Source organism: Orbicella faveolata, unplaced genomic scaffold (assembly GCF_042242905.1).
Source record: "Orbicella faveolata isolate gen_17 unplaced genomic scaffold, um_ofav_v1 contig_48, whole genome shotgun sequence".
In the NCBI taxonomy this organism is placed as follows: domain Eukaryota; kingdom Metazoa; phylum Cnidaria; class Anthozoa; order Scleractinia; family Merulinidae; genus Orbicella; species Orbicella faveolata.
The window spans coordinates 13,322,501-13,347,980 of NW_028301578.1; the positions used below are offsets into that span (position 1 = coordinate 13,322,501).

Here is a 25,480-nt window from a genome sequence, read left to right on the forward strand (position 1 = left end):
CAGGTATGGAGTGAGTTCTGGTGACTGACCTTTGGCATGCACAGAAATTTACCTTTTATACCACTGGACTTGTGTTGGAAGTTGAATTCATTCCCCAAAATTCCATGCTGATAACACAGACACTTGCTGCTCTAAAGAGATCCATGCTGTGTCTCTGGCATGCAAAAATTTACAAACAGGAAACCACCAATCATCAAGGGCTCTACACACTGCCAGATGTTTGGGACAGAGTTGCTTCATCAGAGTAGAATACAAATTATTATTTAGTAACTTGAATATGAGATGTATACTTGTCACACTGAAATGCTTAACTACACGTTTACATGAACAGTTGTTTATTTTGGTGAAAAAAAGAAAACAACGTAATGTTTACTTTGGTCACCAAACTGTAAATTATCTTTGCTTGCACCATCATTACGTCAACACCTCGTGTTAGTTCTGTGTTTCTATCAAGTTACAGTAACACAGTTTTAAACCAATCAGCATGCATATTATCTATACTGTATAATTTATACAGTGGAACCCCATTAATCCAGTCCTCAACAGGCCACAAAAATCTGGCCGTATTGTTGTTAAGGCCAGAATAAAGTGGCCATAATAACGAGGTGACCATATTAACGGGGTGGCCGTAGGGTGGGGTTCCACTGTATATTAATTATTACAAGAATTGAATGTGTACAGTCAAGTACCTTCAGTTAGTGGCAGCAAAGCTGCAATAAAACTCTTACAACCGTTGTCTATGGTAAAATGGTTTTGCTTTTGTGAATGACAATTTTTAATATCAACAGACTCAGGATTCAAGCTGGCTCCACTCCATACCCCAACAAGTCAAGGAACTGCATCTCCCACCATCATCACAACGTCGTCATCACCAGTTGTGGGTGTGTCCACTACAATCACTGGCACACCCCCACGGATCCATGGAACACCACCCAGGGTGAGTGTGAATGCTTGAAACCTGGCAATCAGTATACAGATTCTCATTACTGGTCTTTGTAACTTTTCTACAGTACCAATTGGGAGAATTTGTTTAATAATCAAGGCAACTTCAACCTGATATACTAACACTGTACCATGCTCTCAGTCCAACAGCAGCTCTCCTGCAAGATCTCCATTAACTGGTACACCATCATTTTACAATGAGACAGTTGCAAGCAGTCCTGATTCAAGGTACATGTACAAGTTTGTTTGTTTTTTTTATCTTCAATAGTCCAATGCCATTCACAAAACTTGTTGTAAGCCCTGGACTTAGCTAGTACTTCTTTCTACAGGCCATTTTGTGTCAGCTGATGTTGCTATAATAATGTTATTATCATAGTTGATGAGTCAGTTGTTCGGTCAGTGGACCAGTTGGCTGGAGGGAGGGTGGTTAGCGGTGGTCAGTCAATAGTCTGTTGGTTGGTCAAGATATCAGTTATGGTTTCGTAAAAAATCCAAACTGCACAGTAATTCTCTAAACCCACCAGCAAAGTTTGTTTATGATTCATTTGGCAGTTTTCATAGGAGACCTGGACTTGGAATATGGCTGGAAAGATCACATTGTGGCTAACAGTTTTTTTCTGTTTTAAACTTTTAGGTCTAGACATTCATCTCCTGGCAGGTCTCCATGTAAGTTTAGTTGAACTTCCTAAATAAATAAATAACAATATTTAGAGAGGAAGCTTCATCAGCCGTAGTTGTTTTCCATACTGGTCCTCTATCCTGGTCGAATTGGAATTTGGAGATGTTGGTTTTTGTGGAGGAAGGAAAACCGGGGAAACGCCCTTGGAGCAAGGAGAGAATCAAGAACAAACTCAACTCACATATGACACTGGGCCAGAGTCAAACCCACACCACATTGGTGGCAGGCAGGTGCTCTCAGCACTGTGCCAACCACTGCACCAATCCTGCTCCTTTCTGTTTTAATAATTTTGCTATTTTTAATAACGCAGAATTTCATGCAACTGTTATCATTATGACAAATTTGGGAAAAAAGGGAAATGATTTTGAGCTAAGATTGCCCCCGGCTAACTGAGTTTGTTTTAGTTCCATCCAGTGACTACATGACAGATCTCAACTCACTTGATCAGTATTTCAGAGAACAAGAGCAAGAAGAGCATAGATTACAAAGAGGTATATTCCAGACTGTTGCACAATTAATGTAGTTCTGACAGATCAGGACAGGTTCAGTGGCAGAATGGTTAGTGCTCTGGACTACTGTGCTAGACTGGGTGTGAAGTTTGCATTCAAGCCCAGTGGTCCATTAGGGTAGCACTATCTCTGGTTTCCATAGGATGAAGTGTCTGGAGGTGGCTCTACCCCCCTCCCCCACCGTATGGGATGCTTGTCCCTTGCAGGGTTATCCCTGGCATCAAATGCCCCAGGACCCATTTATATACCTGGGTATAGACAGGCGCTGTAAGGCTAAAATAAGTGTCTTGCCCGAGAACATGCCAGAATGACCCTGGCCAGGGCTCGAACCTGGACCACTTAATCTGGCACAGTAACCATCAGACAATCACATGTACTGGTATGACCATATTTTTATGGCCCAATAAATTATTTTTAATTATTTTGCACAGAAGCACAACAACATAGATTAATTAGCATATGATTTACACTCGCTTCTTTTTTTAAATGCCCTAACAGTTGCTTCACCTGATGCACTCTCATCAGGCAGAGGACAGCCTTACTGGTCAGGCTACAGATACGACTTCACTCCTCCACTGAATGTATACAGAATTGCTCGAAGGTAAAGTGGGACCCTGTCCTAAATGCTGGTTTTGACTACCTAGGTAATAAGCATAAGGATATAAGTCAACATATGCAGATGCACTAAGATGTTGATAACAAGCACATTTTGTTACCTGCAGCTGTAGGACATTTTCCTAATAAACTGAAGGCACTAGTTGAAAGCACTCTTCTGCATCTGCTTATGCTGTCTTTGCTTATGCATTAGTGAAAATCAGCCTTAAGCTTGACCTGAAAATTGTCCTTACTGATAACAATACTTTCCTCTCAGTATTACAGTTGAACCAAATTTTACGGACACCCACTTAACATGGACACCCCCTTATTATGGACATTTCTCTTTGTTTCTGGGGAGAGCTCATACATTCTTTCAAAATTCAACCTGCTTAATAGGGACATCCATTAATATGGACAACAGACACTTTTTCTATCTCCATAAACTAATTCTCATTGGAAGGTAACCTCACCAATGCGGTCACACTTTCATCAACTTTGTCTGTAATGAGCTTTATCTTTTGTGGAGGGAGGTAAAACATGCTACCTGTGTTGCCCACAGCACTAACTAGGTGAGATGTTTGACTGTAGTTCCAAGAATTTAGTTGTACATCAACCCTGGCATGATCCTTTGGTTTATAATTTTTTTACTTTCTTATCCTGCCTTTGTTTAACCTTGTGCTGCTTTTGTGAAAAGAAATCAGATTTTGATCAGCATTTTCGTTTTTTAAGGTCTCCTGATCTGACTTCTTCACGAGATGATGATGACTCAGGTTACAACAGTACAAAAGCTGATGAGGTATCTTTTTGTTATTATTCTACATTCATTCATACTGAAACTTTATTTTAATTACTTACAGTCAAACTTGAGGTTCTTTCCATAAAAAGTTGCAAGGTTTGGTTACAGATTTTGGTTTGTTTTTGTTTTAATTTGTTTCATGTCATGATGTTATAAAATTGAATGAAAGAAACCTGATGGGAGGACTGTACAGTCACTAAATGTTCATGCAAAGAAATCTTGATATCAGTGAAATTTAATGTTATATATTTATCTAATAGTGTGCAATTATCTTTCTTGAGAGTGAATATCCTACATTTACTGCCAATGCTTACCACCATTCTACATTAGCCAGCCCTAATGCAAGAAAAGCATTTTTAGAGCTATGCTGTTTTATATTGATATAACAATAACATAGAGATTTAGCCAAGCCTAAAAGCAGAGCTCCTGATTACAACAAGTTAACCTTTCATTTTGATTTACATGAAGGGGCATTCGGACAGACAGATAGACGATCATGTGGCATCCCAAATTTTTATCTTAATGGGTCACCAAATTTTCTTAGATATGGGGCTCCACTCACACGCTTTGGCATGCTGGATCTCCCCTATTATTGCAGTTCCTGACGTAATGTGCATTGTACCTTTTGTTAGATCTGGACAAAATTTGCTGTAACAAGGACAAATCTTGACCATTGGACTGAAAACTGCAGAAAGGTATAAGAAATTAAGAAACCCAACTTGTGTTTCTCGAAAATGATGCCAGATTAAGTTGCGTGGCTCAATATCCCAAAATCTAGAATTTGATCATGGCTTTTGTATGTCATTTTGTTGTATTCTTGGATAAGACACTTTATTAACCTATGTAGTGTCGCTTTTACAATGTATCAATAAGTACTTGTAGAAAAATTATCGGAGCAACTTGATTAATATTCTGAACTGCCGACATATTGAAGGGCATTAAATAACACTTTTATTAACAAATTTATAGCATTGTTATTATGTAGTTGCTGAATGCCAGTGGGAATTACAGATCTACAGTAAATGAACCTCCGGAATGGCTGAAATAACAAAACCTGAAGTCACAATTTTTTACTAGTACAGTTCTGTCTTGATACATTACTCTGCGTACAATACATTTTAGAGACTAGAAGTACTATTTTTGTTTATAGTGGCTTTGTCAAACAATCTTGGTGCGACTTGTGGAGCAGATTGATGCAGTGAACGAGACCCTTTGCAGAATTGGTTGCTCAGAGCTTCAAGTAGGGGGTAAGTAATTTTGTTTTTAAAGGGTGTGTCTCTGCATCAGAATTTCGGTTATAGTTTGAACTGTGCCATGGATCTGCATTGCCTGTCCAACTTCAATGAGTGACAAAAGTGCTGAGGCACTTTGCAATAGAATTCTATTTTCAAGTATCTTGGAAGCATTTTCCCCCTAGACTCAATGCTATCTCTTAACAGACTGTCATCTTTAACGCTTTGTTATTTTTGTATTCATTCAGCCATCAGTCTTAGCGCTGTGCGACAAGTAGCTGTCACAAAAGCTGACCAGGCTCCCACCCTGCGAGCCATTATTCCTTACCTTGAAGCTTCTAATAACCAGGAATATCTTGTACAACGCCTCTCAGGTTTGTTTTATAAATTTTTACCATTTTATATTTTGGCATTTTAGAATGTGATAAAACATCTTTTTTTAATTGGAACCAAGTCTCTAGGAATTGACGTTGCAGCTTTTCAGCCAGGATGTTGCAGGATGATTAAGATTAATACGATTTGTTTGATTAACATGAAAATTCTTCTCGTCTTTTAAAATGAAATGAAGCAATTTCGCGTATGACAGAGTAAAGAGAAAATGGTATTTGATAAATAAAAGGGTTCACTGTTCTTGCTTATTTTTAGAGCTGGCTCAGGGTGGCTGTATGGGATTATACAGATGGAATTCTGGCGGACAGTACAGAGGGAAGTTATGGGAACAAGATCTTTTAGCCGATTCACAGGTCTGTAATGGCTCTGTCAATTCTAAGCCCCTCCATCGCCCCGGGAGTTTGTAGGAGGGAAGTATGGGGAGACGTCTAGGTTAACGCGGGAGTGCGTCGAAGAAAAGCGCGGGAAAATGTGTAGCAAGATGTAAACGCGGCAGAGGAAAGCGCGGGAAAAAGCATAACTGAAACAAGCAAGAGCGAAAGTAAATTATATGTTTAGTTTTTTATTTTTTACCAATTTCAGTAGTAATTGCTACTACTATGCTGAATATGAAATGATTTCTTTTTTGTCTGTGTTCTTGTAACCCAAACCTTTGTGTCTTCCAGTTGCTGCTCCACATGTTCTGTACATATATGGATTCTCGTCTACCCGCTGACCCAACATTCCCGGATGGAAGGACATTCACTGGGCGTCATTTCCTAAAGACCCCGGATAAACCAGGTAACCTGGCACTAGTTTAATTACCTTACCGACCCGGATTCCGGAACAAATTGAGATGTCCTTGCTGATTATCTTTGTATCAGGCTTCATTTCAAGTTGTATTTATACGAAAATTATAGATAAACGCCATGATATTGTAACTATTACAAGATGTTACTAATAGACCTCATATGAATAGGATACAAGACGCTTCGTAGTAATTCTGTTTCAAAGCATTTCACTTTGGTTTGCTCATGCGAAGTTGTTTGTGTTGCAGACGTTCGTAAGAGTGACTTGTGTATTTACCAGTCTCGCCTTCATCCGCCGCACTTTAAGGTAAACAACACCTGAAGATAAAATGTAAATAGAGATCTTGGCAATTAGAGGGTAAATTTCTAAAGAAACGTCTGCCATATAGGCGCTAGCCCTTGTTGCGGGCGGGTTTCTCGCGCATGTCAGTGGCTGATCTATGGGGAGGAGGAGTCGAGGGGCTGGCCGCCTTATTGGCCAAAGTCCCTAATGCTTTAAATGCGGAATTGGGGGGTGGTCTCCCACTTTGATTTAAGGCTGAGAGGGCCGGAAACATTTGAGGGCTTCCAACTTATAAAGAGGTCTGAATCTGTCCTTGAATTTTGTTAATATAGTCGATGAAGATCTTGCGAAATTTTCTTTTCTCTTGTTCGATCGTAAGATTTCACTTTCAAACGTCGTTGTTGAAATCGATTAGTGCAAAATACGAAAAGAACTGTATTTTCATCCTTCCTGAAATGTTTTCTTTCCAGGTTATTATTGAAGATGAAGTCTATGACATGCCAAAGGTATCATTTTTGTTTTAATTTTGCTACTTTTGAACAGAACACCAACAGTGAGCCATGCAGTCAGATTGAACATTATATTTAATAATTACACTGTGAGCTCGAGATTTCTATCGCGTGAGAGTTGACGAGGGTGCAGCCCGAGTCAACTATCATGCATAGAAATCGAGAGCGAATAATCTAATTGTTTTAGTATAAATCTACTAGTTGTTCAAAAGTGTATCTAAATCCTCCTCACAGACACTTCGAAAACACAAAGACGCGACCACCACTGCTAGGCTACTCACTGTCTATAACAGATTAGTATCACCCAACTAGTGGACTAATGCAAATCTTGCATTTTGATTGGCTACGCTACTAGGGGACTATTAGTAATAGTCATCGAGTAGCGAAATTGGCGCCATCGAGCGTGACGCTTTCTGTCGTTTTATTCCCAAATAAATATTTCTTCAACTTGCATTTGCTAACTTTATTATTACCTTTTCTGTTCGACTAGTTGGGTGATACTAAAACAATTAGACCCTTCGCCCTCAAGGGCCATGGGTCAATAGCCCATTCGGCTTCGCCTCATGGGCTATTGACACGTAGCCCTTGCGGGCTACGGGTCTAATTGTTAAATAGTGAGTAGTGTAGCCGATAAGAAAACGGTATTTCATTTAAATTTGTAAGAGAACCTGGTAGATTTATACTTGTATCTATTAAATTTGTATAGCGGAAAGGTACAAGATGTGGACATTTTCCTCTGTTTCAGGGACAAAACAACCTGTTTCACACCATCATTTTCTTCCTTCATCACGTGAAAACCAAGCAGTATGGAATGTTGGGGTAAGTTAATCGCTTATGTTTTTGACTTTTTGTTTAGTTGAAGTCAAGAAATAGCAAATGGTCCTTCTGTTTACAAAGCGACAAACAGCTATGGCGTTTATGACATGAAACTAATGCTGCTTTGTGTTTTTCCAGGCGGGTCAACTTAGGAATGTCTGGTGTGAATATTCTCTGCATTCTGAACAAGAAATGAAACTCCCCGCTTCTGCTAACTACTCCAAACTGTCAAACGAGAAAGAAAGACCGTTATCCAACAAGAGCTGTCACGTGAGTGGTACGTGAGTTACACGTGACATGATTGCTATGAAAAGATGAAGTGAGATGCCTGTATCCTTGTCCAGCCGCAGTTTTCGTCCTGGTCATGCGATTGCGGTCTCCTGACGTGATATAAAACATGGGCAGTGTATTTTCCAGCTGACGCTGACGGACTTTCTCGCGTGTTAAATGTGGGTAAAGAGAAAAGAACAGCAGATTCAAACATTATTTGTTTATGTACGGATAATTTGCCCAGACAAAATATTATATATAAGAGAACTGTATTTCGTTGTGGAATCATGTACACACTGAACATTGTTGGAGTATCTTAGTTAGTATGTCAGCCAGAATTGTCGAGTTCTTCTAATTCAAGAATAATCTGTTTTTCTGAGATTATTTGTTAAGACCATCCACGTCAGATTTTAATTTTCGTTGTAGTTTTTAATGCTTCAATTTTTCCAAGTTTTCTTTGCCATGCTTTCTGTAAACAGTCAGGGTTTAAGGAGGCTTTTTTGCTTGTCGTCCCCAGTAGTTCGAACTTTTTTATTGGGTCACTAAGAACTAAATAAATGACTCAAACAGTGACCCGAACAATAACTGCTGCAGGTTTCCGGAATCATTTAAATAGGGGTCTGGAAGTGACAACGACGACGCAAAGCCATTGCAAAGAACGTGTGAGAATGTTCGGAGTACTCGTGAGTACTCGGTCTTGTTTCTGATTGGTTAACGGTAATTGAAAACCCTCCGAAAGCTTGACGGAGATTTGTGTAAACAGCTTTTGTATCCCGACTGTTGAAAGTTTTCAGTTATAAAGTCATGCAAGTTTTATTTTACGAGAAAATCTTTTCTGTAACATCTTTTTTTTTTCAAAACCAAGGCAATAAAATTTCCTTTTCAAAGTTTCATTGAATGAAGCTCCGCAAATTCTTTCAAGGTGGTTACTTCTCTTAGCAAAAAGAGCTCTAGCGCTGGCCTTTCCCCTCCCTTAATTTAAACGTTTTGGGCTTCGCTGATACAGGAAAGGGTGGTAAAGGTCAGCTCGAGCCTTTTGCAAGCTTATCAGAGCTGCCACAGGGAAAAAATATTCTTCAAGGTCAGGGAAAAGTCAAGAAATTTTATTTCGAGTCAGGGAAAAACCTTTTGTAGGAAAGTCAGGGAAAATTGAAATATTTTTAATACGGCTGATTTAATATTATTGACGGGCACAAGAAACATTGGATCACTGATCTCAATGATATTTTTTCTCAATAGAGAAGGAAAATTTGTCGAAAAATTGTCACTCTTAATGAAGGAGTGGAAGAAGCCGCTACTACATGTAGACCTGGCAATTTGCATTTCTTTGGTCAGGGAAATTTTTTATCAAGGAAAAGTCGGAATTTGGCGACCATGTTTATGGCCTCGGCTGCAGCTCTTGATTTCCGAACATGCAAAGCCAGGTCAGTACCCATTGCGGACCTACACCTGTTCAATCACGTCTTTGTTAGCGGAAATTTAACCCTGTAATGTATACCAGCGGTATGTATAGCCTGTGTCACAGCCGCCTCTCCCCGGGCTACGGTATGTACTGTCTGCGAAGCAGGCTTCAAGTAGTCGTTATAAGACTTTCAAAACTGTTGCGAAAAGCCGGCAAATCACGCAATAAGTTTAGAAGAATGCGAAACTTGTGTCACAGAGCTGGCCACAAATCGCGGAATAACTAAGCAAAATCGCGCGTATTTAGCCCCCCTACAGTTCCCGCCGCAATCCTTGTCAGGTATTTCGCCGGTTGCGTGCACAAGATGACTGACAAAACTGTGTGATTACTGATCGGAAGTATCTAGTGTTATAGACCATGATGGCGCCAATTTTGATAAGAAAGAAATTTTTCATTCGCCTTCTCGGTGTCCTAGCTGTTGCATCTTCTCTGTCGTTGTTTACGTGGACTTTGACACATGAACGGATCCACACGGACGAGGAGAGATCGCGCAAATCGGAACGGTTGAGGCAAGATAGCAGTTTTGTCGTGACTCGGGCCACCGAAAATCGAGCTATCATCTCGCATACTGCTCTGCGAGGGAACGTTCTCGCGAAAGCAACAGCAAGATCGTCTCCCAGTCAAACTGCTCGGCAAGAGAACGTGAAACTGTCAAGATCGTCTCTCATCCAAACTGCGCGGCTGGCGGACATGAAAACGTCAGTACGAAGACTTATCATCGTAGGGCAAGCTCGCACGGGATCATCGTTTCTTGGGGATGCTTTCAATCAACATCCAGATGTGTTTTACTTGTTTGAGCCTCTGTATGGCATCGCTCCACCAAAGCAACCTAACGACCCAAGACCGATGAAATTCCTTGAAGGAATGCTGCGCTGTAAATTCGAATTTCCACAATATATTCAAGAAATTGAGAAGTTCAGGAGACTTTCCAGCAAAGCGCTTTCGTCTCCGCCATTATGCGCCGCGAAAAACCAGAATCAAAGCAAGAAGAAATTGCAATGCGTGCACTTAAATCCCTACAATATGGAATCTGTCTGCAAAAACTACAGTAAAACAGTCTTGAAAATTCTCACTGCGAGAATCCCCAGCTTTCGGGTCGACTCGCTGTTCCCGCTGTGTAATTCGAGTGATTGCGGGATTATTTATCTGGTTCGGGATCCTCGCTCGCTAGTCTTTTCTCATATGAAAGTTGGTTTTGTTTGGGCTTCCCGCACAACAAACACTCCTTCGCCTCAACCGGTCATCAGACAATACAGCAAAACTATTTGCCAACAAGTGGAGGAAAATGTGAGGATATTTGAAAACCGACCGAGCTGGATGAAGCCCCGATCATATATGCTTCGATACGAGGACCTTGCTAGAAATCCCGTAGAAATCCTACGAAGAGTTTATAAAATCACAGGACTTGATATGCAACAGAGTTCTCTCGACTGGATAAAAGCTCACACTGGCGAGGGCGCAATCAACGAGAAGGAAGAAAAAAATCACTTCTCAACGAACAGAAACTCAAAAGTTGTTGTCGACAAATGGAGGGTTGACATGGACCCGTGTATTGTAAATATTATAGAAGAAAGCTGTCAATCTCTTATGAGACTCCTCGGTTATAGACCGGTGAATGGGTCAGATACAACACAATATGACCTCGCCGTATCACTTTCAGACGGATAACAGCTTATTTTAAATACCCTGTTGTGTGCAAATCTGTCCCCACGGAACTATAAATATTCCCCCTCACCATTGAAATCCATGACGAAAAAAACCCTGATATGATAATACACCCTGTCTCTCCAAAACTGAACTTATTTGGAACGACACTAGAGCTTGCTTGTCTCATAAAGTAATGACATTTCTAAAAACAAAGACATCAGGGATCATTATCAGAATTTTAACTGTGTATTCAAAATGATATTGTTACGTTTAGAAATATATTCAAAGTTTAACGTTTTAAAAATTCTTTTAGTCTTGTAGACTTTATTTTAGCCAAGTATAGCGCCGGTGACCCTGACCCTAATCCAGTCATTGGATTGCTTTTGAGGAGGGGTGGGAAGTAGGCTCTGTCGCGTCCTCTGGACTACGTTCCATCTACGGAGGAAGAGCGCCAGCTCCTTTCCCGACCAGCGGCTGGTAATCTAGTCTCCTATGGGAGAGGAAGATTGCGTGACGAGCCGAAAGAGCCTCTGTAATCCTCTGTGTAGGAGGCTACTGGTGATGTAATCGGATTGGGCAATTTTTTAAGTGATGACGTAAGTCCTTTGGGCCCGGTCGTTTGCGATTTATCCTTGTAACTGAGGTAATATGTATAGTGAATCATGGGAGCGCTAGAAAATCGAAAAAATTAGAATACAGTCTTCCCGGTGAAATAAACTCGGCCTGATCTATGACATTTTGCTGGTCGATGAAGCTCATTTGTTATCAAATAAGCAACACAAATATAAGGAACACAAAACGCAGTAATTACAATCGTGAGAGATGGAGGGCTAAAAATCGACTGACAGAAATTTACATTTTATCAGAGAAAAGGTGATTAATGTGATAGTGAATTCAGAATAACTCTAGTACCTCCCTGAATTAAATACTCTGATTTTCTTTTCTCGTTCATGAAATACGTGGTGTTTACTACCTTACTTGTTTCAGATGTTTCAACCTCCTTATGATTGGAATAATGTGCCTCTATCACGATTTGCCAGTGGAGAGGTTTAAAATCAAAATCACACTTATTTCCACAAAAGATAAATGAGATACAATTTTACCACAAATCAAAGATAAAACCACAGCGAAGACCAGCTTGAAATCTTTTCAAATAAAGCTTGATTTTTTTGTTTTTATTTTTTCTTAGCTCTTAGTGACGAAAGACGTAAAGCGCGAAATTCCTCAGGTCGTCATGGCAATTTTTAAATCCATTAATGTTGTTGGTATTGTTTTGTGAAATTAAAAGACAAAATACATCCTTACAATTTTCCATTTCCAAATGTATTTCCTTATAAATAGGAACACGATTTATGAATTTAAAAGATTACAAACTTATTCCGTTTGAAGGTAAGTTAAGCTGGCTTTCTGAATCTCGCGCGATTAACTAGTGATTCGGTTAAGCCTCAGTAAACGAAATCGGTCATTGCAGTTTGAAATATGTTTCGTGCGATTTCTAGGATAATATGAAGCGGTTTTTTGCACATATGACGCTAGTCTAAAATAATTATTTGCTATATTCAGTACCAACGAGAAAGAGCAATTATCTTTTCTGAAAACATAAAGAGATGGGACAGACTAGATTGGCCTGTAAATCTATTAAAGGTTAAGAACGAGTACAGACATTTTCCTCTTAGATCTCAAAGCTAAAAAAGCTGCTTATTTATTCATAATCATACCAAAGTATCACTTCTGAACGTAAATTTCAGAAAATATCTCATTCGTGAGGCAATCACTTGCAATTAATTGCCTACATAGTTATTTTATGACAAAGCTTGAATGTCGCAGTAAACATAGACTTTCTCCATTGCATATCGATTTCCACATATTCTGAAAATCTTAAAATCAGGGAAGTCAGCTAGTGGGAAATGGATTTTTCTTCACTGGCCTTCCTTTAGCATGAATCGCTCTCTCCCGACCATAAAAAACATACTGACGTGCTTGATATATTTTGTGAGAAGTAATTACGACAGTAGTTAAAAAGCAGTATTCCTCATTGGCTCGCGTTCTTTTTAACGTCCCTTTGTGATATATTAGGCACTTACCACCTTTTCAAAAGAAATCGTTTTCAGCTGCATGCAGGACAGCAAAATGCAAATTTTTCACTTCTGTTTTAGTTACGAATGTTTTTTTTTTATTTTTTTTACAGGTCATGAAATTGTTTGGCTTCATGTGATCTCAATGGTAAGGATACAAAATATCATTGGCAAGTTTATCACCCCACACTGTTTTACTACTTTGGGCAATCTGTGGACTGAACATATGTTAACCGACAAGTAAATAAGTGGAATGCTTCATCAAAGTATCAGTCGATACCGGATGTTATCAGACCGGTAGATTTATTTTCCCTCTTCATATATATTGTCAACAGAACCTTCTTAACAATCGGGCAAAAAGTCTAACTAGCTTTTTGGCGTTTGGTTAGAAAGTAAAAGATTAAATTGCAGTGATTCTAAAACTAAAAAACTATATCTTAAGCCATAAGCAAATATAATTACACTGAAAAGCGATCAACTAGTCGTTTCAGTCTATCAAAACGTTTATAATAAAATACAGTTTTATCGCATTTCTAGATTTGACTTTAATTCAGTGTTCGATCAGTTCATATTTTCGTTCTTTCATAGATAAAACTCCTGAACTTTGTCCACAGAGCATACATTTCATTCAAATCTCATTTTGAAGCATCCTCAATAAGTTTCCTGCTTTCAGAACACACTTCCGAGCATTTCCAGTCACCCTCTTGTTTATTTTAAACTTTCTGGTTTACGCCTTCAGCACCAAACGCAAAATGTCTAAGCAACTTTCCAGCTTTATACATGACCTGACTTCGCTGCAACGCGATTCTTCATATGACTGGTTCAGCTGGTCGCCAACGAGCGCCAGTTTTCCGGCAACAAATTTAATTGCCTCTGCATTTTCTTTATTAGTAAAGCCTCGTTCAGTGCGAGCAGAGAGGTCACTTAGGTGATTCATAATTTGCTCAGATTATTAAAAATTCCCCTAATGGTCTGCAGATCCTGTGAAAAGAAGCATAAAATTATTACATTCAGTAAAATGCCCCGCTGTTTTCGCTGACCCAGCATGATCTATCGCAACGTCGATATGAAGGGATTCTGAAGATATGAAGTTGGGAGTCGGTGTTACAAAACGTAATGTTTGAAGAAAAATCTGAGTAAGGAATGAAATAGCGATGATCGGGCTGGCAAAGCAAAAATCCTTCAACGAGACAAATCTTTCTCTTATGCAGTTTCGTTTTGATGCAAATTGCCAGAATATTTTGTTAAAATGACCTCTAAAAATCCAACTTACCTAGCCAAGAATGATTTCGAAGGGATCAATGTTTCGGTGTTCCTCTCCTCACCGAAGCTGGTAGTTATGAATTCATCAAGGTGTGGGACCCTTTTATTGCCCACGGCAACCTCCAAAAATCACGAAACACGAAACAAATAACATAAAATATCACGCAACACAAAATCGTGTTTGTAACCCTTAGCAACAATACTTCACGATAGAGCTTTTTGGAACAACATCACGAGACAAAATTTTAGCCAAAAAAAGTTCAGATTATACTATTAGTGCATAGATTTCAACCATTTGAACTGTATTTGTTCACATGATACTACGAACCTCTCATAGTAAAGGTGAAAGCTCGCTCTGTGATCTTTAAGTTATCTGCTGTTTTCATGAGGTTAGTAAGGACGCACACCTTAAAAACAATCAAAGCGACATAGATAATGGTTTTTACTCACGTTATCTTTTTCATGCAAATGTTTTTGACAAATATTATGATTATTATTCTGATGACTGCAAGAATAGCTAAGAAAGAGTTCAGTTCATTTCAGGACAAACCTGAAAGGATCGTTTCCGTTCTCACGAAGTATGTTTACATAGAAAAGTATTCTGCCGATTTTTCATTTTATTTATTACAAAACTAATCAGAGTTATTAGCAATGTTAGCCGTGTATGTATAAGAGTTCTAGGCCTTTTATAGATTCGCTTGACAGAATAAACGAAATATCAATTGAAGTTTCATCAAATCGCTGATTAATGACAGATAATAATGAAAATTATACATGATAAATACTGTGATATAGGTTGCCTGCCCGATCGACCTCATTTTCTAGCATTATTTCAATTAGCCATTGCATACACGGGCTAGTTTCTTAACAGAGCAAAGATATCAGTACAACAAAAAGAAAGTTTTGTATATGGAAATGTTTGTAGTATCTTAAACATGAGCGTCATATGTGAACATTAGAGTTGGAAAATTTTGTTCAATATGTTTATTTAGCCTAAGCCGTTATCCAATTTTTATCTCGTGACGTTTCTCAGTACAGTGCTCTCTCGTGAGTTATTGTTACTAGTCTACTATTGTGAACATGGGAAATGATAATGACGATGTTTTGATTCTGTGATTTTCTTTGTGTTTCGTGTTTTCTCCTGAGATCTAATCTAACTCCAGTAAATTGTGGACTTACGTACTACACAGAGCTGGATTAAAATATGTCAGCAACAGTCAAGCCAGAGTAGTTGGCCTGAGAGCGAAACTTCGCACCATAGGCGCGACCATCTACTGTAATTACATACTGTGGATGTAGATATTTCTTGCTATATGAAACAAATTGAATTGTATGGCATAAAGATTAAGAAAGGCGATTTACATCTCTTGAGGAACCTTCACGTTTCCTGTATGCATTACCATGCTAGGAAAATTACTTTTTTAGTAAGCTTAAATTCCTCTGACTTTATCTACTTAGATATTTAGCCAGATATATATTTCAAGTAAAACACGCTTCATATATTTTACAACACCTCTTGCCAACGTAATTTGTCGGGAATAAAATTATCGTAAGTCAATGATGAAAAATAAATTGAAAAACAGATGTACCGGAAATATTCTCAAGTTGAAGTACACTTCATAAAAACAATTCACATTAACTGAGGAAGTGTCACCTTTTGAAGTTTGTCATGACATGAACTGGGCTAATACATTTACTCAGAGTAATTTCAGTAGTCCTCAGATTGGTAATCATAACATTTTTCATACACATTTACATAAATAATATATCGTGAGCAACAACTAGTATTTAACTCACTTGTTTTTGAGAATAAGTGAACGTGATCCTCCTCACATAATTTCAAGACCACAGTACACAACACGATATCGCAAATAAACCCTTATGTTTACTATAACATATGCCTTAAGTAAGATTTAAACATAGAAAAATCATGAAGTTAAAACAGTTCAGTCTTGGTGAAATAAAGGGAGCTTGTTTTTATTGAAATCCGTTCTCGTGATATTGCCCCCTGCAGCTCTCTCCTGAGGTATTGTTGTTAAGAGTTGCAAACACGGTATGGAGTTACGTGATATTTCGTGTTATTTGTTTCGTGATTCGTGATTTTTGGACGATGGTTCGGCCTATAAAAGGGCTTCATGCCATGGTTAGTTCATATTAGCTCTTACCAGCTCCCGTGTGGAACAACAGAGTCGAACTTCAGCAAAAAATCAAGCTGAGAATTGAGAAGGATACAGAACTCTGGGTAAGTTTGTTTCCAGAGGTATATGTTTCTAGAATATTTTAGCAATATTGCAATGAGACAACGTAATGATACAAACTAACGAGTTAAGCATGCCTTAAGGGCTGAAGTCACATTTCTGTGATATTAATTTACTTCCAACATTAAGACCAATATTTAAACATGAAATGATTTTACGATTTGTGTTTACAGGAACTACTTACCATAAGGGCAAATTGTCACTTGCAATAATTTGAGCAAATCATGGATCGACCAAGTGACATCTCTGCTTACACAGAACAAGCCATTGCTGTGGACTCAGTCAAACATCAAAACACTGAGGTGATTCAAACTGTTGCTAACAGACTGACGATCATCGGCGACGAGTTGAGTCTGTCATACCAAGACTTATCTTGCAGCAGTCTTAAAAAATTCAAGTCATGTGCCACGTTGGAAGGTTGTTTGAACATTTTGCTATCGGTGCTAAAGGCTTGAAACTGAAAATTTAAACAAATCGCTGAAGCCAAACCCAGTTCGGAGATGCACGGAAAAAAATGAAAGCAAGGGACGATTTCACTGAATAGATTTTGGAGTCAGTGCACAGAGAGCAGTTCAAACCCTGTTAAGTTGCTGTGTATGGATGGAACTAGATTGAAAAGAGTCCTTGACTCAAAAGTAAATTCTGTTCGACAAAATGAAGTATTTTTCATAAAAATTTTGAAACGAAATTGAACCTATCGATGCTTATTGTTATTACTTTTTGCTAATGGCGGAATATATATATATATTTTGTACTGAAAAACTCTGCATGCAATATAAATTTTACTTTCTTAAATTATATTATTACAAGAAAGATAAATGTAACTGACAAAAACACATGACAGAATGTTAGGATGACCAGATTTATGTTGAGAAAATAGATAACGTAAAAATAAACGTACCAGTCCAATAACCTGAGGTATATACTGTCCTTGAATGTAACAGACCGCTTATTTACTCGCCAGGTTAACAAGTTCAATCCCAACTTTGCCCCAGGCAAAAAATATCAGTTACAAACTTGCCAATAAATTTGTACTCTGATAATTATAATTAAACCCGTGGAAACTTTACATCGATGTAAAAATCTTGGCCACGAAAACAGAAAAATTTGCATATAGCCTCTCAGCAGCTGAAAACGATTTGAAAGCGATAAGTGCTAAATATCACAAGGCGATGTTGAAAAGAAAGCGAACCAATGAGGAAATAATGCTTTTAACGACTGGCACAATTATTTCTCGTAAACAATCAATCAAATACGATAATTCTCCATTCGTCAGTCAGTTAAGCTAAACTGTCATTGGCTCGGCTTGCTTCATAAAGAATACTGGTAAAAATGTGTAATTACGAAAAAGAATATACATTCATTACTTCTAAAGGTTTGGTAGGATCCTAAGAAACTCTACAATAGCCATAATTCATGCCAAATACTCACCGGTGGAAACGATATATTTTTTCAAGTATATTGATAACTAAACATTATGAGAATATACGGAAATATACGGAAATGCGAAATAAAGGCGTACTTTTCAGTAACTATCTACGTTCTTCATTTTTTTTTTTTCTAACACGAATTCAACATTTCCTGAAATTTAAGTTCAGAAATAATATATCTGAATACGCACGAAAATTAAGGAAAAAACTTTGAAATTTGTTATCAACTTAGTATTTCAAAAAGCAATCGAGTCCTCCTATATATTTCTTTTCGTATTATCGGAAAAGACAATATCGTATTTAGGAGCGTTGAATGCAACATGCAGATAATCTATTATATTTGGGGTAATAGGCGCGAAAAACCGCTTGAAACGGCACAGCGTAGCACGAAACATTTTAAACGGTGATATTTGAGCAAGCAATTTTCGTTAAACTTAATTAACAGAAATAAGAAATAATAATAAAAAAAATTCGTTAACAATTCAGGATATCGCGAGATTTAGTAAACTAGAAAAAGGAATATGTTTGCAATCGTTTATATTGATTAACTCTCACTTATAAGCAAAATACTTTTAGGAAATGAGAAATCGTAAGAAGCAATTTGACCCAAAACAATACCCAAAGATGAAATTGCAAAAAGTATTACTGTAAATCGCTCTGAACACGAAAGCCGGCTATGTCTCAAGAATGGTTTTCAACTGAGTCAAAATGTTTAGATAAATTATTTTATGTTAGCATTGGAAGTGTATTCATCCTTGTAGGAAATTGTCATCTCTTTATCTATTTAGCAAACAGTGAGATTTTTATGTCTAATCTGAAAACAGGGAACTTGAAATACACGTCTACTGTTCGAATTTATCGGGCAGAAAAAGGTAAAAGCTCTCACTTCAAAAACTGAGAAAGTGAAAGCTTAAAATTGATCACTGAATGTGGCTTTCGTCATATTTGCTCTACGAAAAAACAATTTAATATTGTCAAGCTGAGATGTAATGTACAAAAGTACTCAAAATTTAAATACCTGATAATCCTCAATTCGCTATTGTTAATCATTTTTCAGATTAAAATGCAAATTTTTGTCGGTAAACGTTTGATTGAACACTTTTCGTCTTTTTAATAGCTGCTTTTAAACTTTAAGTCAAATGCATGTATGTTTCAATTACCAAAAGGCAGCTTTGTCAACCAATTGAATCAGACATCCTGCTTATGTTTGCATTGCTTGTTCAACAATTTAGTTGAGCCGAATGCCCTCGTTTTCAAGTATTCTTTTGATTGGTTCTTCAGCCTGTTAGTTATTTTTACAGTAAAGAGAGGCAACAGACATGACAGAATGAAGTTTTGTTACTTCTTTAATATCAATATCAAAATATTGGAAAGACACGTTATATTGTATAAGCAATTCGACTGATCATTTTCATTTACAATGTTAATAAAGTATGTCCATTATTTTTGGTCGTGATGTTGCCTAGAGCAGACCTCTCGTGATGTGATCAGTGTTAGTAGCGCTGCGTGATATTTTGGCGTGAGGTTTTGTTTGTGTTTCATGATTCAGAACCAGATAAACCAGGAACAAGAAGCTGGGGCAATCGATAAATGCCAAAACTTGAAAACGTGTTCCTACATGAAAGGGGGAGGAGGTTTGGACTCACGCTTAATCCCGTGCAACAATCAGTCGCCAACACCTTTGATAATCTAATTTTATACAGAGATTCCAATGGATGTTCATTACTATGCCTACAAATTTTACTGTGCAGAAATTTAGCGAAATCTCCTTTTGTTTACTGGGATGTTTAATGCAAGCTCACTACTTACAATAGGTACATCATGCTGCATTTAAGAAATAAAAAACATGTTCTCCTTGTTTCTATCGAGTTTTAGGATAAATCTACTGGCGTTCTATCACGAATGGCGTTCTCTGATTGGCTACGCTACTCACCATCTATTCCATGATAGATAGTGAGTAACGTAGCAGTGTGCCCTTGCTAACAAAATGACGGCCGCTTCTTGGCGTTTTCGAAGTGTGAAGATGATTTAGATTAAGTTTTGAACGACTAGTAAATCACCGATACTAAAACAATTAGATTATTCGCTCTCGATTTCTACTGCCCGATTCCTATCACAGATTAGTAGAATTCTACTAGTATACCAATGCAAATGCTGTAATCAGGTAGTTTGAAAAGCCCTATGCATCTTGTAAAACAAAAAGCAAAAGAAGGAGTTGCTGGGACATCCCGCAGGTAATGACGATTCGAGATCTCTTTTCCACCCCTCAACCTATGGTGTCAGTGTTGTCATGTGGAAACAAAGGTCTTGAGAAATGCCCTTTCGATTTCGGGTATAAATATACCTTACACCAAATCAAGTGTGACCGCTGTGAAAGGGAAATTTACCAAATGAGAGAGGATCACATGAAATAATATATTGCGTTACATGAGCTAACTAGGGTTATTCAGTGTTCATAATCGCTATTCCTGATCACTGGCTGTGAATCAAGGGAATACCATTGTACCATTCTTTTGTGGCTGAGACAACTAAAGGGCCAATTCCCTCTGGGAGACACGCCTGCAATGAATTATGGGAGTTGTGTTCACTAAAACAAATATCAAATCCAAGATGATGAATACAACTACCATGATTCCCGGCAGGCAGCGCAAAAACATAAGATCTAAGGAATGCCTGTCAGCAAGACTGTCTCATAGAGCAAGTTGGTCATTCTCAAAATGTATACGTGGGGAATACGTTATCCTAGCAACGGCTAAGGTCATGCGCAGTGTACGACCTACAGCCAGTCGTAAATAAATTCCTCGCTAGGATCTCACAAAAGTCAATAAATAGTTTCAATCGTAGCTGAAGACATCTATTAATATTATTATGTTAGTCATTATTCTCTTAATCCATGTTTTGGGATCATCAGAGTGATAATCTTTCACAACGTGCCCGCGATAATATTTTCTTTGGTCGATTTTTGACTCGTCGATCTCTACAACTTTACCTGGTCCTCCAAGTTTCTCTCTTTCCTCGAAGAGTGTAACCTCACAGAGTTCTCGACATAATATGTTCCAGTCCACAGCCGTTTGTGATCCAAGTCCGAGTTGCTGTTTAATTTGCCATTGGTCAAGTCCCTGGTACCACCAGTAGGTAAACTTAATCACCTCCTCGACTGACAAGTTAGAATTCTCGAACCAGCTGCCTTCTCTTATGCTTCTTTCTACTCGATGTCTTTTCCGTCTAATCTGTCTGCGGCAAGTTCCCATACAAAACCATCCGATCGATCTTTACATTCAACCCAGTTCATGCATGATTCACTCACAAACACGGTTCGATGCAATCAGTCCTTCATCTTTTAGCTAACATAGAGTATGAAGTTTACTTATGTGGACACTCAGAAGATAGCCATAAAACTGGAGCAAAGCGTGAGAGCTTGTTATCAAAACGAGCCGGACCGCGCTCTACACTTGATCGATGAGGCGTTCAGTTTCATGTCTGAAACAAAAGTTCTCTTTACTGACTGCCATTAATTGATTTATTGTTACTAGAGTCCCTTCAACTATAAACCATGATTTGATGTAACATTAGCGCAGATAACAAGGTTGCACTGCAGTACTGATCATGCACGATCAGTATCAGGGCCTTTGATGAGAGGTAGAATCAAGCGGTACATGTTATAAACACACAGGAAGTTACGCGGTTAGTTTGCTGCACACATACAAGATCTTTGCTTGTTACTCATAATTTATGTTTTGCAAACTTTTTTCGTGACCCTGGAGTAGTTTCATATCGCTTTTATTCCTTCTCCAATCGGCATATGTCAGATAATTCTAGATCAGTTCGTGTATGCCACTGTATACCAGTTCAAATATTACCTACTGCTGTTCAAATCAGGTCCAGTACCCGAGGGGGGGGGGGGGGGGTACTCCCAGAAAAGTTGGGTCGGGGTGTGCGGCCCGCTTCTCAAATCCCTTACCCGATTTATGACCAAAATCTGCAATATTCCCTACCCTATTTATGACCTGACCAAATATTCGATGCCCTATTTATGACCTGACCATGAAATCAAAACCCAGTTTCAGCGGACCTGCGTTAAAATAAGTTCCCTGGTTCAGACCAATGTTAAATTACCCTTAACATAATTTGTGAAGGGCTTTTGCTAATTTTCTTTTCGATAATGACGAAAAAGTGGCTTCTTCTTAAAAACATACCCATATCAAGGCTAGAGTACAAAAACCATACCCTACTTATAACCAAAATGGCCAAAACAGGCTAAAATCGATACCCTGTTTAGGACCAAAACAGCTGAAAAACTATACCCTTTGGGGCTGCACATACTTATATAGCTCATATAAAGGAGTACCCCCCCCCCCCTACCCGGGGTCCAGTACATCTTTCGTTTGTAAGTGAGTGCATACAAATTAAAACACTTCTTTAACTCCGTCTGGTGATTGCATGGCTGATTGATCGAGCTTCCGAGTGACTCACTTGCATACAAACCCCCACTATATCTCTTGGATGCTTTGCATATTTAGCTTTCGAATTCAACTCTGATCATGGCTAAAATGATCATGTTGTGAAATGCCTTGAGTATGGATCAGAATACAGCCTGAACTCACGGCGATATCTTGCTTTCTAGCTAAACTGTTACTCATTAGCCGTTATGGAAGTTGGCTACTGAGCGATAGCTTCCTGATAAAGTTGTTCGCGCGAAAAAAAAAAAAAAAACTGGTATTTCGACAACTCGCTGGCTGACTCAGTGTGGAAAGCGTGAGAATTAAATTTACCGAGTAAAATGGCTACTGGTAGTCGAGCTTTCAATGAAGGTGGAGTGAAAAGATACGATGCAGTCTGAGCTTCAGATGATTCAGATGGTTGCACTGGGACTGATGTTCCTGGAAGTGATTCAAGCGAAGGGGAGCGAACAACAAGCAGAAGTAATAACAACTCCTTTGTTTTGAATATTAACGCCAGTTTTTTGCAAATTGGTAGAGATAATGTCCTAAGCTTTAGATCAGTGGATGATCCGACCCGTTCTGAAAATCTCAGCAACGTTAAAAGCGGCGATGAAGGTGGTCCTGTATTGAGAGAGCTCTGGAAACCACATGGACTTTTGAGCGTTGGTCGGAGTAGGCTTGGCTTCCCTGATTGTCAATTCGATCACTTAGTTCAGTTGTTGGTCTGTAAGAATCAACAGACAAGCGAAGCACTTGACATCTCAGATAATTACGATGTAACAGTGGCCGTAAGTTACGATGGAGCTGATGGATCTAGTCTTAAATTGCCCGACTATCAGTGTGAACGCATCAAAAGCGAAACTAAAGGCGACGCAAACGAGTCCATGGCAGGAGTTGTCGGCTATCTGTTTCGCTTCCATGAGCCTGAAACCAAATACAAGATAAGCTTTTCATTGAACGCTATTCCACCGAAAAGAAGGGGAAAAAGGAGAATTGTACAGAGACACACTACTGCTTGTGAAACTATCTGCCAAATTTTGGTCACGCTAGAAACAGGGTCCCCGGAATCATCGAAATCAAGAACTCGCAAGACTACGAAAAAGGCGAAAGAGAGCGCTGTTTCCCCATTGTTTGCGTTGAGTCCACCGTCCCTTTCTAAAGAGAGTACTGTGCTTTACAAAAGATCCTCGTGGGTTGTGAAACGGCTTCAGTCAAGCCGGGACAATGCTAGGTGGAAAGATTTTGACAATTGCGCTAGCAAGCTAATCCTGAAGTTTACTGATGCGGACACTCACGCAGCCATAAAACTGGAGCAAAGTGTGGAAGCTTGTTATCAAAACGAGCCGGACCGCGCTCTACAGTTGATCGATGACGCGTTCAGTTTCATTGCAGAAGCAAAAAAATCCACATCTTCTGGCTGGAAGGGGCTACGGCTATCGAGCAGGAATCTTTAGAAGGCAAGGAAACCTAGGGAAGGCTGAGTACTGTGTGCACCTAGCCTGGCAAAACATTGCTGCGTGTCGAACGAGCATGGACACAAGCTTGATTGCTTACGAGAGAGCAAGTATGTTAATGGATTTCATTGGACGCACCCTCCATCGAAGCCTCAAACAAGTGAATGAAGCACGATGTAATCTGGAAAAGTGCATCGACGTCTACCAACGCGTGGAAACAGAAAGCAGTCAAGTGTCTGTGATGAAACACCACTATGTGGTCGTGTTAGTCAAAATGGCAATGCTTTTGCTCGATTGCCGCAGCGATGCCGCGCGAAAACGTTCAGGGAGCAAGGAATTTATCGCGACAGCCCAGTCGTGCTTAGACACGATCGATGCGAAACAAGTAGTGGTCGGAATTTGCGCGGATAGATAAAACTCTGTTCTACCTGGCTAGTTCTGATTTGGAATACCGACGAGGTAATAACGCGGAGGCAGAGAAGTTTGCTCGTTTGGCGAAGGACAAGGCGGTGGAGATGGCCCTCGACATGGAAGCTTCCCAGGCGCAGGAACGTCTCGATTTCCTGCACGTAATCACGCGCCGTGACACAGTCGATAACAGTCCGCAGCAAAGTGAAAGTGAAGGAGAGAATGCCGACATCAGTTCGTCAGGGTCAGAATCTGATTTGATGCAGCTTATCGAGTCAACCGTTGCGCTAGAGTAATTTAAGATGCTAGGATCTATGAAAGTTCAGTTGGCCTTTTCAAGAGATTAGGCTGGATCCCCATTACTGCAGTGACATAATAGATTTAAGGAAACTGTGTATCTTGCATGATATTATCCATGGGAAGTGTCCTGATTACTTTAATCATTATATTCGTTTTGTCAATAACAGACATCATTACACAACTCGGGCGTCAACTAACATGGACTTAACCACTCCTTTTTTAAACACCAAGACCGGCAAACGTTCTTGTTTTGCAAGTGGCACTAGACCATGGAACAATCAAGACAGCACTACGAGGGGCCTCATTCCCCTTTGTAAATTTAGAAATCTAATACTGTGTACAAGAAATACAAAGATCAGAGCTCTAGAATTGACAACTTTATTATTAGTAGAAATTTTTCATGAATTTTCAATTGTATTTTTTTCTTTGTATTTTTCTATTTGAATTTGTAATTGAATTTGTAATTTTAGAAAAATGAGAATGAGAACTACTGGTTTTACCAGTAGTTGTGTTATCCAATAAAGTCATTATTTATTTATTTATTTATTTATTATTTAAAACGACCTTTCGGTGCAGCTTGACCATCAAATGACCTTCACTCGCCGGCGAAAAACTTTTGTTAAGGCATCAGAGACAACAACGGCATTCACGCAAAATATTTTAGACCACTTCTATCCGAGAAGAAATTTAAAGAGATTTCACTGAACATATCAGTATTGCAATGATAACTGACTAAAGCTGAGAAACAGCAAATTAACGCTCACAAGTAAAAGATCGCAAATACCGTGAGAGGGAGCATATACGATTTTCAAAGGCTTTGAGTTTGGCGCCAAAGGCCTTGAGTTTTTCTCCAACCAGCGAAGCATATAAAGCTAGACCTTTGTCAAAAGAAGAGAAAATTTCACGCAGAACATCACATTAACCGAAAGC

General features: G+C 38.9%; 2 protein-coding genes, 1 long non-coding RNA gene and 1 pseudogene across 3 annotated transcripts in view; 3 read left to right on the plus strand and 1 right to left on the minus strand.

Moving 5' to 3' along the window:
- LOC110039738 (transmembrane protein 209-like) overlaps positions 1–8,709 on the plus strand; it is a 10,278-nt gene extending 1,569 nt beyond the window's left edge. Inside the window, exons 3-18 of the mRNA XM_020744886.2 lie at positions 1–3; positions 789–937; positions 1,085–1,170; positions 1,577–1,608; positions 2,026–2,112; positions 2,629–2,731; positions 3,457–3,523; positions 4,156–4,218; positions 4,674–4,770; positions 5,004–5,129; positions 5,401–5,498; positions 5,811–5,925; positions 6,182–6,240; positions 6,687–6,722; positions 7,471–7,544; positions 7,680–8,709. The exon at positions 1–3 is cut by the window's left edge and continues 129 nt beyond it. Coding sequence (XP_020600545.2) covers positions 1–3; positions 789–937; positions 1,085–1,170; positions 1,577–1,608; positions 2,026–2,112; positions 2,629–2,731; positions 3,457–3,523; positions 4,156–4,218; positions 4,674–4,770; positions 5,004–5,129; positions 5,401–5,498; positions 5,811–5,925; positions 6,182–6,240; positions 6,687–6,722; positions 7,471–7,544; positions 7,680–7,737 — 1,253 coding nt within the window. The 3' untranslated portion in view covers positions 7,738–8,709. The remainder of the gene's footprint in view (positions 4–788; positions 938–1,084; positions 1,171–1,576; positions 1,609–2,025; positions 2,113–2,628; positions 2,732–3,456; positions 3,524–4,155; positions 4,219–4,673; positions 4,771–5,003; positions 5,130–5,400; positions 5,499–5,810; positions 5,926–6,181; positions 6,241–6,686; positions 6,723–7,470; positions 7,545–7,679) is intronic.
- Positions 8,710–8,796: 87 nt separating this feature from the next.
- LOC110039739 (carbohydrate sulfotransferase 1-like) lies at positions 8,797–11,224 on the plus strand. The gene has a single exon (XM_020744887.2). The coding sequence runs from the start codon at positions 9,631–9,633 to the stop codon at positions 10,939–10,941; it is 1,311 nt and encodes a 436-aa protein (XP_020600546.2). The 5' UTR covers positions 8,797–9,630; the 3' UTR covers positions 10,942–11,224.
- Positions 11,225–13,262: 2,038 nt separating this feature from the next.
- On the minus strand, positions 13,263–15,983 carry LOC110069746 (uncharacterized). The gene is made up of 2 exons (XR_002298935.2): positions 14,269–15,983; positions 13,263–13,976 (listed from the first exon to the last, which is right to left on the minus strand). It is a non-coding gene; the product is annotated as an uncharacterized LOC110069746 (long non-coding RNA).
- A 6,743-nt stretch (positions 15,984–22,726) lies between these two features.
- On the plus strand, positions 22,727–25,125 carry LOC149096615 (uncharacterized; annotated as a pseudogene).
- Positions 25,126–25,480: the final 355 nt, after the last annotated feature.